At 48.8% G+C, this 13664-nt stretch overlaps 1 protein-coding gene across 3 annotated transcripts in view; it reads left to right on the top strand.

The window, feature by feature from the left end:
• The window catches only part of TRAPPC9 (trafficking protein particle complex subunit 9), a 578179-nt gene that overhangs the window by 55598 nt on the left and 508917 nt on the right, over positions 1-13664 (top strand). For all 3 annotated transcript variants that reach the window (XM_042973222.1, XM_042973221.1, XM_042973223.1), the window contains one exon: positions 4737-4862. In XM_042973222.1, the coding sequence (XP_042829156.1) occupies positions 4737-4862 (126 nt within the window). The remainder of the gene's footprint in view (positions 1-4736; positions 4863-13664) is intronic.

Below are 13664 nucleotides of genomic sequence, written 5' to 3'. Positions count from 1 at the left end.
CGATGCTTAACTGATTGAGCCACCCAGGAGCCCCATCCTCATTTTTTTTTTTTTTAATCTTTAAAATGGGGATGATGATAGTACCTATCTGGAAGTGTTGTGGTGAGGATAAGCAGAGTTAAGTATATGGAAAGTATTGTATTTGATGAGGTTAGCATTTTAAAATATTTATCTCCTTACCTGTAATTTATTTTGTGTACATTATGACACAGAAATAGCATTTATTTTTTCCAGGTTACTATCTACTTGTTCCGCCACAATTTATGGAATTCATACTTTTTGTCTCTGATTTGAAATCCCACTTACACTGAATACATACATATATTGGAGTCTAATTCTGAGCTTTTTTTTTTTTTTTTAATTTTTTTTTAATGTTTATTTATTTTTGAGACAGAGACAGAGCATGAACAGGGGAGGGTCAGAGAGAGAGGGGGACACAGAATCCGAAACAGGCTCCGGGCTCCGAGCTGTCAGCCCAGAGCCCGACGCAGGGCGCGAACCCACGGACCGCGAGATCATGACCTGGGCCGAAGTCGGACGCTCAACCGACTGAGCCACCCAGGCGCCCCTGAGCTTTTTATTCCTTTCTATGAATTTCTTTTCTTACTCCAGCATCATGATATTTTATCTCCTGTGGTTTCTTTAACGTGTACTAGTGTGTCTTCTTTTCTTTAAAATCCCTTCCTCCCATCCTAGATTTTCTTGGCTAGTATTATGAATAATAATTCCTCAAGAATCCTGAAATATTTCGTTCATGACACACACACACACACACACACAGCAGTTTGGAATTTTCATGGGGCTTAAAGTAAGTTTTGAATTATTTTTAGGAGAACTCCTATCTTTGCAAAATTACTGTCTCTGTAGAATATGTTAATGTCTCTGCACGTACACATCTTATTTTAAGTCCTGCAATACAGAGTTGCAGGTTTCTTCACAGAGAACGTGAGCATTGTGTTTAAGTTTATTTCTAGTTATTGCATGTGTTTTTGTTAATTTGGTGGATGAGATTTTTTGCCATTATATTTTTGAACTGCTTATAGCTGAAATGTAGAAAGGCAGATTGAGGTTTTAATATTCATTTTGTAACTGGCTGTTGAAAAAACTTAAATATTAAGTACTTTTTTCAAACTCCTTTCTTTTCTGTCTTTTAAACTTTGTTTCCAAGATTATCAAAATGATCATAGCTAAGTTCTGTAGGTGGGCAGACAGATGGAGAGAAGTCACGTGGCTCGTGTAACTAATTCTAGCAGTTTGGTGACTGCCTTTGGACTAGAGAAGCAGAAGGAGCCAGGGTTAGACCAGGGAAGGCTCTGAACGTGCACAGGAACCAGGCTCTCCTGCCTTTGTGGCAGAGCCCTGCGGGCATGGCAGGTGGATGGCTCTTCACCAGCCATATCTGATGGAAAGTTAGTGGCTGCCCACAGCACTGTGTTAGTAAGAATTCGAGACTTCTCGGTGGGAGAGACTTGTCTGCCGTGGGCACCGCAGGGGAGGCAGGTGGCCGTGGGTCTTGAGTTTTCCAGTCCCCAGAGTGGAAGGAGCAGCCTCTGGAGTAAGACAGGACTGGATTTGAGTCTCTCCACTGTGTCTGTGCCGTCTGACCTCATTTCCTTTGTATGCTCTCTCAGCCCTGGGTTTCTTTTCTCTCAAATGGTGAGGTTAAGGCCTACTGCATCAAGATTAAAAAAAATTTTTTTTTAAATGTTTATTTATTTTGAGAGAGTGAGAGCAAGAGAGAGAGAACACGTGAGATAGTGGGAGAAGGGCAGAGAGAGAAGGAGGGAGAGAATCCTGAGCAGGCTCCATGCTGTCAGCACAGAGCTCAATGCGGGGCTCGATCCCGTGAACCGTGAGATCATGACCTGAGCCGATAGATATCAAGAGTCAGACGCTTAACTGGCTGAGTCCCCCAGGCACCCCTGCATCGAGTTTTTAATCAGAGTAAACAATTTATACGTGTAAAATGCCTACTACCGGGGCAGACCTGTTTGTATTGCTCAATAAAAAAACGGTCATCGTCTGTCCTTCCTCGGTTGAGTACGTGCTCAACGAGACGTCTGGGGAGAAGCCCGTTCCTAATATTGTGTATGTGATGCAGACAGACAGAGCAAGTGGATATCTTCCTTTCTCTGGTTGTAGTTCTGTTCATTTGCCTCGTTTTCCTCTTAGCTCCTTGTCTTTCCTCCTTTACGTCCTCCCCCACCATGAGACGACAGTGGTATAAGAATCTCTGAATGCTTCTCAGATTTGATTTGATCGTATTTGATTTGTACACACGTGCACACATGCACACACACACGTGCACACGCACACACATGAACACACATGTCAGGCTGCCTCTCACTTACCAAGGGAGAGGCCCCATCTTTTGGTTTTCATTCACTGTGAGTGATAGTGAAATCTTGTAAGCAGATTCTTGGTGGCTTCACAAATGATTTTTTATTAGATTTCTGATTTGTGGCCAAGGAAATTCTCTTTTATTAGAAGAAATGAAATGGAGACATAGACATTCTCCCGAGACATTGGTGTCGTCATATTTATAGTTGAAAGGAACTTTAGAGAGCATATAGCCTCATACTTTTTCATAGGTGAGAGACTAAAGCCCAGAGAGGGTACGTGACTCGATTGAAGTCACACAGTGACGGCTGGATTGGGAGGCAGAGGACCCTCCACGCTTGAGCTATGGTGTCGGGCAGAGTTCTCGGTGTTCACCTACCTTTAGCTATGTTCCTGTGGCCTCTCAAGTGAAGGTCACTTGGTTCCTATCCAAGTACTAACCAGGCCCGACCCTGGTAGGTCACTTGGTTCCTAATGGCATGTTTGCTTCATATTAGTTCTGGAGTCAGATGGACGCAATTCAAACCCTGTCTCCACCAGATACTCGCTTTGTAACCTTGGGCAAGAAACTTTCCTTTTTTTTTTTTTTAATTTTTTTAAATGTTTATTTATTTTTGAGAGAGAGAGAGAGAGAGAGACAGCATGAGCGGGGGAGGAGCAGAGAGAGAGGGAGACACACAGAATCCAAAACAGGCTCCAGGCTCCGAGCTGTCAGCACAGAGCCCGACGTGGGGCTTGAATTCACAAACTGTGAGATCATGACCCGAGTCGAAGCCAGATGCTCAACTGACTGAGCCACGCAGGTGCCCCAAGAAACTTTACTTTTTTAAAAAAAAATTTTTTTTTTTTTTTAACGTTTATTTATTTTTGAGACAGAGAGAGACAGAGCATGAACAGGGGAGGAGCAGAGAGAGAGGGAGACACAGAATCTGAAACAGGCTCTAGGCTCTGAGCTGTCAGCACAGAGCCCGACGCGGGGCTCGAACTCACGGACCGTGAGATCATGACCTGAGCCGAAGTCAGACGCTTAACCGACCGAGCCACCCAGGCGCCCCGAAACTTTACTTTTTTAAGTCTCATTTTAGAACCTAACAAGGATAATATTTATTTTAGGGTTTTTGTTTTAGAATTGAATGAGAGAGTTCCCTCATTTATTCCTGAACTATTGATTATACAATGCTATGCTGGGATCTGTGCTGGTAGGACAGTCCTTAGTAAGGACTCAGTAGTGAGAACGGGGCTTGGTCCCTGCATCCCAGAATTTTTGTTCCTGGAGAATGCTTATAGAGAGCAGGTATGGAGGTTTTTAGTAATGGTCCATTCTTTACCTAATCCCTGCTGGTTGTGGATACCTTTCTACTGATGTAAGAGCAATTTTTTATGATTGCAGTTTAAATCTTTATAATATAATTAAAAATATGTAAGTGTAACATAAACATGTGAAAAAAATGGAGTTGGCTTTTATTGCCACTTACATAGAAGTTGTTTCAAGGGATTTGAAGGAAAAGAAGTCATTTAATTTCAGTGGAATAAAGTCCTTCTGTGAGTTTATTGTTGTGCTGTTAAATGGTATGTAAAAATTGGTGATTTCTGACTTCAGTGTTGCCAGTTAGGGAAGCAGAGTTTCTCCTCATGATTGGGCGTGGTGGTTTTTGTCCCGTGCCATGAATTACGTACGTGTTACATACTTGAAAAGAGGGAAGAAGGAGGCTGCCCTAACAGCACAGCACTTTCTTTTTCTACCTTATAAAAATACTTTTAGTAAGAAACGTGACCTTTGTAACAATTGGTAGGTGGACAGACTGCATTCTCCCGAGCATTTCTGCCTGCTGGGCCCATGGGGGTCTCGGTAAATACTTGTTGATGGAAAGGGGGGACTCCAGTGTTTGATGCCTCTGTAGGAGTATCTGTGAGGGACCTCCTCCCCCCGGGCGGTCTTTAGGCCCTGGTGTACATGGATTTATCTCTGTTAAACTTTTCTTCAACTGCAAGTTTCTACAGATACCGCCATTGAAAATCACTCCAGCTCGGGATGCTTAGAAAGAAAACAAAACCGGTTGGAGTGGAAAAGAAAACAGGCCGACAGCTAGTGTGCAGAGTTTCTGTGGTGCAGCCTTGGCGGGGCAAAGGGTGCTGGAGGGAGGGCACTGGGTCGGGGTCCAGGGGCCACTCAGCAGCCTGCTCCAGGCTCCGAGCCACACAGTGTGGCGTGATAAGACTTCCCCCAATACAGTCCTCTCTCTCTGCTCTCCACCCGTCCACCTTGGGAGGGACTGTTAGGTCCTGGAACTTGGGGAGGTGCCCTGAAGGGTCCCCGAGTTCCCCGTGATATATAGGCTTTGCGATACGGTAGAAAATCTTCTTTTTTGATGAGGATCCTCCTTTGTGCCCTACAGTACAAGAATGCCGGAGTGATTGAGTTAGAAGCGTGTGTCAAGGCTGTGCGAGTCCTTGCCATTCAGAAGCGGAGCATGGATGCTTCAGAATTTCTCCAGAACGCGGTTTACATTAATCTTCGACAGGTGGGTGCGCGTCCTCCCGACAGGCGGGTGCGGTGCGTGGAAGGGTTAGTGCAGCTCTCCTGGACCCCGTTGTGACCCTGCTGCTAGGACTCAGTGTGGTGTGAAGTCTGCAGCCAGAACTCGGTGTCCTAAATACTGCTTTACGTTATGATACTTTACTTTCAGGATTCTGATTTTTCTTTTCTTTTTCTTAAATTTTAGAGAGAGAGCACATGTGAGCAGGGGAGAGGGGGAGAGGGAGGGAGAGGGGGAGAGATAGGGAAGGAGGGAGAGGGGGAGAGAGAGGGAGGGAGGGAGAGGGGGAGAGATAGGGAAGGAGGGAGAGGGGGAGAGAGAGAGGGAGGGAGGGAGAGGGGGAGAGAGAGAGAGAGGGAGAGAGAGGGAGAGAGAGGGAGGGAGGGAGAGAAGGAGAGAGAGGGAGGGAGAGAGGGAGAGAGAGAATACCAAGAGGGACCCACGCTCAGTGTGGAGCCCAATGTGGGGGTCAGTCCCATGACATTAGCCAAAATCAAGAGTTGGACACTCAGTCGACTGAGCCACCCAGGTGCCCCCCACATTCAGAGTTTTCTGCCCTTCACAATTTTTCTTGAGTAGAGAAACCACTCTGTCTCTCGCCAGCTTCGTGACCTTGGTCCAGCTCTGCCTGTTGCTTCACTCTGGTCACTTGTGGCACGACTGCCATTTGTAACCCGGGCTGGGTCGTTAGGTTTCTAAAACACAAAGTCTGGGAAAGTTCTTTGGACAGCTCATGGTACACAGTAGGCACTCAAGAAATACCACTCAGTCTGCATCTGGATATGATTTTAATAAAACGAAGTCATTAGAACATTTAGTTGTAGGTTGCTAATGCAAAGTCACAAAGTTGGTAGTCTAGAAAGATTGGAGACATTTAGCTCATTTAACTTGGATTTGTATGGACGGGGCCACCCAGTCCCAAAGTGCAGCAGCTTCTATAAGGACCTATGGCTGGGAGTGGGACACAGGTAACTAGTGGCAAAGCTCTTTGCTGAGCACAGGCCGTGCTGGGCGGGGGAGGGGTGGGGAGAAGGCAGGTTCTGCCCTCCTCGAGCTGACAGCCTCATGGCAAAGGTGGACCTCCGGTGGTGGGGTGACTGAAAAACAGGGGACAAGGGAGTGTGGCAAATCGATTTGAGCTAGTTTGGTGGTGGTGGAGGGTGTGGGGTCAGGGGCCATCTGGGGCAGGGAGGTTCAAGCTGGGGCGGGAAAGCTGGATAGGAGATAGCCAGGAGAGGAGGAGGGGGGACCGAGCATTCCAGGAGGATGGCTCAGCAGGAGTGAGTCTGAAATCTGAGACGGCATGTTCCCTGGAAGGAACCAGGCCAGATGGAGACAGGCTGGAGAGGGAGCTTGAGGGAGGGGGTCCCAGTCAGAACTGGAGGTCTTTCTGGCCAGGTGAAGGGTTTGCAGTGTATTCTCCCAACAGTGGGTTTGATTTATTTAAAAAAAAATTTTTTTTTAATGTTTATTTAGTTTTTGAGAGAGCCAGAGAGAGCAAGTGAGCAGGGGAGGGGCAGAAAGAGGGAGACACAGAACTGGAAGCAGGTTCCAGGCTCCGAGCTGTCAGCACAGAGCTCGACGCGGGGCTCAAACTCACAAGCTGTGAGATCATGACCTGAGCCGAAGTCGGACACTCAACCGACTGAGCCACCCAGGCACCCCTAAAATTTTTTTTAATGTTTATTTATTTAGTATTTATTTATTTTTGAGAGAGAGAGACAGTGAAAGCATGAGTGGAGGAGGGGAAGAGAGAGAGGGAGACACAGAATCCGAAGCAGGCTCCAGGCACCGAGCTGTCGGCACAGAGCTCGACGCGGGGCTCGATCCCATGAACGCGAGATCATGACCCGAGCCGAAGTCGGACGCTCGTCCGACTGAGCTTCCCACCCGCCCCTGACAGTGGGTTTTAAAGGAAAGGGCTTGGAGGCATGGGAATGACAGGATCCCCTTGTCTCAGGTGGGGAAGAGTGCTGTGGGCAGGCCTGGTGAGCAGTCCTGATGCTCCCGGCTGAGAGGCGGGACAGCCGACACGCGTGGGTGGTGAAAAGGGAGTGGTGAGGACTGCGTGAGGGTCGGCTGGACGCCACCCAGGCTGTGGCTGCGAGGTCGCGCTGTGCTCTGAGAGGGGGGCTGTGGAGGGTGCTTTGGAGCAGAGGTGACAGACCCGGCCGTGGGTGTGACGGGAAGCCTGTTAGATGTGTGGGCTGAGGCTCAGGCGAGGGGGAGGGGGAGGCTCGGGGGGGGGTGGGAGGGGGAGAGAGACTAGAATCAGTTTATGTTTTGAACAAGAATAGGCATCAGGGCTCTTTTTTTTTTTTTTTTTTTTTTTTTTAAAGTAGGCTCCACACCCAGTGTCAGGCTTGAACTCACGACCTTGAGATCAAGAGTCTCATGCTCTACCGACTGAGTCCCACAGGCACCCCGCGCAGTGATTTCTTAGCTCAGGCGTAGACGGAGGCTGCTGGAACAAGTAAGAAGCAGCAGCTGTAGGCCTGACACGGAAGGGAGAGACAGGAACAGAGGAGAGCCAGTAAACCCAGTACAGACAAACCAGAAGAAGAAAAATCCCACCACTTTGTTTGGGGCCATTTGGTGTCAGGGAAACGGCACCCCAGAGACTCCGAGCTGTTGAGTGGCGGTCGCTCCTGGCCCGAGGGATTTTGTTCCTGAGGGACCGCAGAGGGGAGACGCTCAGGAGGCAGGCCGGGGCCAGACCTTGTCGTGGGTCCGGAGTGAGTGTGGAGACACGGGCTCATCAGGGGGGTGGGGGCCCTCGTGGGAATTCACGCTGAGGAGTCGTGCAGGAGTGGAGGGCAGTCAGACAGCCTTGGGCTCAGTCCTGGCTTTGCCCCTGGTTCGCTGTGCAACCTTCCGCAGAATCGCTGTGTTTCCGTATCTTCCTTTGTGACGTGACAGGGGAGCAGGCCCTCGCTGTGGTTGGGGGGCTCGGTGTAGAGTTGCTGCGCCGTGTCCGGGAGCGTCATGGTGTCTGCCCTGCAGCCGCCCTGCTGCTGTCACCTCGGGGGGTGGGGGGGCAGAGTGGAGGGTGGGCCGCGCTTTCCAGCGGTCACCAGAAGACCTGAAGCCATGGGACCGCAGGCTGGGTGCCGGGGGCAGGGTCGGGGGAGGCCCCCGGAGGCCTTAACGCTCGCTCGCTGGGCCGTGTGGCCGGAGCCGCCTCGCGGATGAATGCCGGCGATTCTGGCTTGCCGGGACGCCGTCTTTGCAGGTGGCCGTAGGAGTACACATCTTTCGTAAAATAAAGTGTTGTTGCTGACGATGCGTGGGAAGTTGCTGCTGGTGGAACGGCCCTCTGCCCCTTGGCTCGGTCCTCAGGGACAGCACCAGAGGTCAGCAGAGACACGCGGGTTGGGGTGAGTGCCGAGAGGTGCTCTGGGGCGCGGCCCTTTCAGTTTCCCCCGACACGACACTTTGCCACAGTTGACGCCTCTCCATGTGTGCTTGCCGGGGCAGGAAAATAATGAGCTCTGCTGGGACTTTAGAATAACAAGAAAAGAAAGGGTCCCGGGTTTTTCTGAAATGGAACAGGCTTTCGGTTCTTGATCACATGGGTGCCATTGTAGAACTGATGAGTTGTATTTATTCCTGGCGGTGGTTTTGGCCACTGTGGAAGGTTTGAAAGGAATGGAGGTAACGAGTCTCGTAGGTACTTTCTGCTTTAAGAAGCCCTGTGCAGGCATAGAAACAGATAAGAAACATGCTTGAATCTAGTGGTGCTGGGGAGGGTTTCTGCAGGATTCCTCGTGTTGGGGTCCAGGGACGTGTCATTTCTTACGTTGTTTGTGAAAGGGGTTTGCGATAATTGTCCCATAGCGAATGGTAGCACACACTTCATGTAATGACTGTAAACTTGTGTCTTGGATGCGTGGGCGTCATAGGCAAATGGTAGCAGTCAGGGAAGGGCTGCCAGTCCTGGCACCCCAGACCTGGGTTCCTGCCGTTGTTTTCCTTGCCGCGGGACCCTGGACTAACGTGTGACCTCCCATAGCCTGTTTGCGAGTCTGTAGACGGGAAGGATACTGTTCGCTTCTTCCCGGGTTTGTTGTAAGTGTACATTACGTTACTGTAATACACGGCGAGTGCTTTCAACATACCGCTCGGCGCATAGAAAGCGTTCTGTATATGTGTCTGCCCCATCGGTCGTGGATCGGAGCAATAAAGGCAGCTCATGTTTGTTGAGGCTCTTTCCTAGGTTGTGAATTTGTTACTAGTTCTCATAACCCTGGGTACTTAAGTGTAGTTATTCCTATTTATTCAAGAGGAGCCTCAGGCTAGAGAAGGGTTATGTAACGTGTCCAGAGTCAGATCCCAAGCTCAGCGGTGAAGGGGCCTCTGGAAAGCATGCTTGCTGACACTTTCCTTCACACGACCTTCCCTAGCAGAGGCCAGGTGCCGTGTTGCCGTCTGCGAGCCCTAGAATATTTAGTGGGTGACAGGACAGACATGGTCGGGCTTACTGTACCGCTTGAGTGTAGAGTCTAGGGGGGAAGCAGGCAGGAGACACACAAAATAAATGGCTACCGACCGTGAGCGGTTCTACAGCGGAAAAGGACGTGCTTCATCATGCAGAGCTGGGCAATGTTCTCGCCAGGCTGCTCTGGTGGCGTTGATCCCAGCGACAGAAGTTCTGTTACCAGGCGGGGACAAGGGAGAGGGAGAGCATCCCCATCATCAGGTAAACTGAAACTCCCTGAGTATACCTGATACTAATTACGCAGCCAGCTTATTACGGGCCCTGAACTAGGCGTGAAGAGATGTTGACCGTGTCATCATAGCAACTTTGCGAAGTAGTTTACCGTAGCCAGTCGTAGGCAAGAGCAAGTTGAGGACACCAGTTGGCTGCGTGCCCGTGCCGGGATTGCCTCGTAAACACCACCACCGGTATTTAAATGTAGCTGGTTGTGACTCTGAAGTCTGAGGTCCGTGAACTGCATCGCGGAGCTTTCCCCGGACAACCCAGGTGGCTGAAATTAATTTCTTAATTAGTAGAAAATGGTGACAAGAAGAGAAAGTGGTAGTAAGAAATTGTTTGAGAAACTTGGAGAAAGCCCAGCAGCTTACCAGATTGGCGAGCCTACTGTGGGACCAGTGTGCAGTCATCCCAGCACTGATGCCTGCCATAGACCTGATGCTCAGGAATGATTCTGGGCCGCTTGAAGAACATTTTGGCTCATGATCCGCGACCGCTTTGTCTCTGGTTAGTTTTTTCCTCAGAGCCATTTGAATTTTGTGCAGGCTACTCCGTTCAGATAGAACAGCCTCTTTAAACGTCTGGCTGCAGTTCCTTAATGAAGCTGTTGCTAAGGAAACCCAGTAAAAGTGGGCAGATATGCACATGATAATTGTAACCTCAGAACTTTATGTCAAATTAAGCCCCAAATCAGAGGGATGGGGAGATTCAGGAGAGGCTTTTTAAGATAGAAGGGGAAAGTGTAGAGATACAGCCTAGGTGAGGCCGAGACGTGTCAGTCCTGGCCAGCAGGGCACCCGGCTTTCCGGATGGCGCGTGCGGGATTCACAGCTCTCGCAAGGAAAAGAAATGGTTGCGTGGGGAGGGGGGAAAGTCGAGTTCCTTCCTGGAGAAGGGAAAGGTGAGAGGGAACGGAGAAATTTCTGATTGAACATGATACGGCACGGCGTTCTTGGATATGGCAGGGGGTTTTGTGGGCAGCAGGCATAGGAGGAAATGTCTTGGTGAGAAGTCAAGGCTGCGGAGAAGGGAGCAGAGCAGACGGGGGGTGGGGGAGCCCTGCCGCCAACTGGGCTCCAGGGGAGGAGCCGCCCTCCAGGCCACGGGGTCGGCTTCACTCGTTGGCATGGGAGCCCAGTGAAGTGAGGACACAGGGCGAGGGCTGACACCGGGGGAGAGTCAGAGACAGAGACGGTGCCTCGCACGCGGTTGCATTTAACTTGGGGGCACTGAGAATGGCGCTCCGAGGTGAGAAGGCTGTGGCAGAGTTTGCCGCGTGGGGACGGGCCGGCGGCTGACACAGATCTTTGTGTCGTGGGCGCCGGGCTCTTGTAGCTGTCTCTTCCGCGTCAGCTGTCAGAATCTGTTGTCCGCTTTGAATCACGGTACACACGTCGTGGCCCGCGTGATGATTTACCTGGTTTCATTTAACTGTGCACCCCTCACTTTCTCTTCGCCCTGCTTTTGTCTTTTTGTTGTTATTGTTGCTAAGTTGTGTTTAAAAAGTTGATTTAGTTTTTTTTGTTTTTTTTTTAGAATGGGGCAGAATGTAAGTAAATGCATAAACAGAATGGCTCTTCAAAATTCGAAGCTACTTGCCCTGGTAGTTGCTTAAAAATGGAGCCGCCATTAAAGTGCTAAATCTCTACTAAGAAAGTTTGGCAATGCCTGCGGAGTCCAGCGCAGGGACTGTCTTAGTCATCTCCGTGGTCGCTGGGCCATGCACGCTTGTCAGAGGGCAGGCCCCGCTAACGTCTGTTGGACGGTAGACGTGAGACAGAGGTGACGAATGCAGTGCTCGTGGGCGTTGGCACCCCTCCTCCAGTGGCAGTGACAGCAGTGACCACGTGCGGACGTGCACGGCATCATGCTGAGAGCTTTACGCGTGCTTCTGCCTTTAATCCTTAAAACCCTCCTGTGAGAAATTACTTTGTATTGTTAAGGTTTATTTATTTATTTTGAGAGAGAGAGAGAGAGAGAGAGAGAGAGAGAGAGTGAGCACATGCAAATGGGGAAGACGCAGAGACAGAGGAAGAGAGAATCTCAAGCAGGCTCTGTGCTGTCAACACAGAGCCCCACACAGGCTTCCATCTTGCGAACTGTGAGGTCGTGACCTGAGCCAAAATCAAGAGTCCGATGCCTAACTGACTAGCCACCCCAGATGCCCCTACTTTGTGTTTTTAATGTGTAATGCATTTTATTCTGAAAGATTTTAAACCTTTGGAAAAGTTATGAGAGTCGTACAATGAACGCTTACGTACTTCTCACCTAAAAGGATAGTATTGGTCTTTGTGTGTCTGGCTGGGTCCCTGAGCATAACGTGTTCAAGGTTCATCCATGTTGTAGCAGGAACCTGTGCTTCCTTCTTGTTTCAGGGCTGGATAGTCTCCCACAGTGTGGATAGGCCCCATTTTGATTATTCATTCATCAGTCGATGGAAATTGGGTTGTTTCCATCTTTGGCTGTTATCAAGAATGCCGCTATGAACACTGATGTGCAAGTTTTCATGAGGACATGTGCCTTCAGTTCCGTTGGGTGTATATGCCAAGGAGGAGTTGCTGGGTCATCCAGCGACTCTGTGTTTAACCTTCTGAGGAATCACCAGACAGTTTTCCAAAGCAGCTGCCCCATTGTACGTGTCCACCGGCATTGTCTTCACATCCGTGCTGATGCTTGTTATTGTCCATTTTTTGGTTATAACCGTCCTGCTGGGTGTGTAGTGTTGTGTCACTGGTTTGCATTTCCCTGATGGCTAATGACGTGGAGCATCTTTTCGTGTACTGATGGGCTGTTTGTATGTGTGCGTAAATTCTTTGCCAGTTTTTGGGAAATTGGGTTTTGTTTTCTTTTTATTATTCACTTGTAAGAGCTCGTTCTATATCCCGGATACTAGTCTCTTATCAGATAGACACTTGGCACAAGTCTTCTCCCTTGCTGTGGATTGTCATTTCACTTTGCTGATGATGTCCTTTGCAGGATGGATGTTAATTTTAATGAAGTCAGTTTACCTGTTGCTTGTTTTGTCACTCATGCTCTTGGTGTTGCGTCTAGGAAAACGTAGCCTGATCCAATGTCACACAGATTTACTGTTTCCTTCTGGGAAGTTTATGGGTTTAGTTTTTACATTTAGGTCGGTGAGTCCATTTTGAGTTAATTTTGATGGTACACAGTTGGGCTCAGACTCCTTCTGTGGCAGGTAGACACCCAGTTGTCCCAGCGCCCTCTGTGGACTACACATCCTTCTCCCACTGATTGGTCTTGGCCCCTTGTGGAAAAATGACTGTAAGTGTGAGGTTTTTTCTGGATTTTAGATTCTATTCTACTGATTTATATGTCCATCTGTACCAGTGCCATACTGACTTGATCACAGTAGCTGTGTAGTAAGTTTTGAAGTGGGGAAGTGTGAGTCCTCTATCTTTGCTCTTCCTTTTCAAGATTGTTTCAGCTATTCTGGGTCCCTCGAACTTCTGTGTGAATTTTGGGGTCAGCGTGCCAGTTTCTCCAACGAAGCCAGCTGGCATTTTGATAGGGATCGGGATGAATCTGTAGATCACTTCGGGGAGTTTTGACGTCTTTATATTGCCTTCCATCCCATGAACATGAGGTGTCTTCCATATGTTTAGGTCTTTAAAAATTTCTTTCAGTGGTATTTTGTTGTTTTCAGTGTACAGGTCTTATGCATTTTCGTTAAATTTATTTCATTATTTTATTCTTTTCAATGCTATTGTAAATGGAAAGGCTGAGCTTCCTGAGGGCATTTATCTGTGTATTCCTAGGATTTTATTCACAGTAAGTGCCAGATCTATATTTGTTAAACGAATGTATTCGCAATTGCCTCTTTCCCCCCATTTTATAAACGAGAAACCCAGACTCAGGTTAAGCTACCCGAGCACATAATGTGATGGCGAGAAATCAGACCCTTGGGTGGGGCACTGTGTGGGTCCTACTGGGAGCGTATTCAGGATGGATTCACCTTAATCCTTTGGGTGAATTTAGTCAGATGCTTTGAGTCAGATGCATAGAGTAGCTTAGGGCTATCTGTTCCAAAATAAATTTCTGGTAAGAGTGCTGTA

Source organism: Panthera tigris, chromosome F2 (assembly GCF_018350195.1).
Source record: "Panthera tigris isolate Pti1 chromosome F2, P.tigris_Pti1_mat1.1, whole genome shotgun sequence".
Lineage (NCBI taxonomy): Eukaryota > Metazoa > Chordata > Mammalia > Carnivora > Felidae > Panthera > Panthera tigris.
This window is presented reverse-complemented; position numbering and strand designations above follow the sequence as displayed.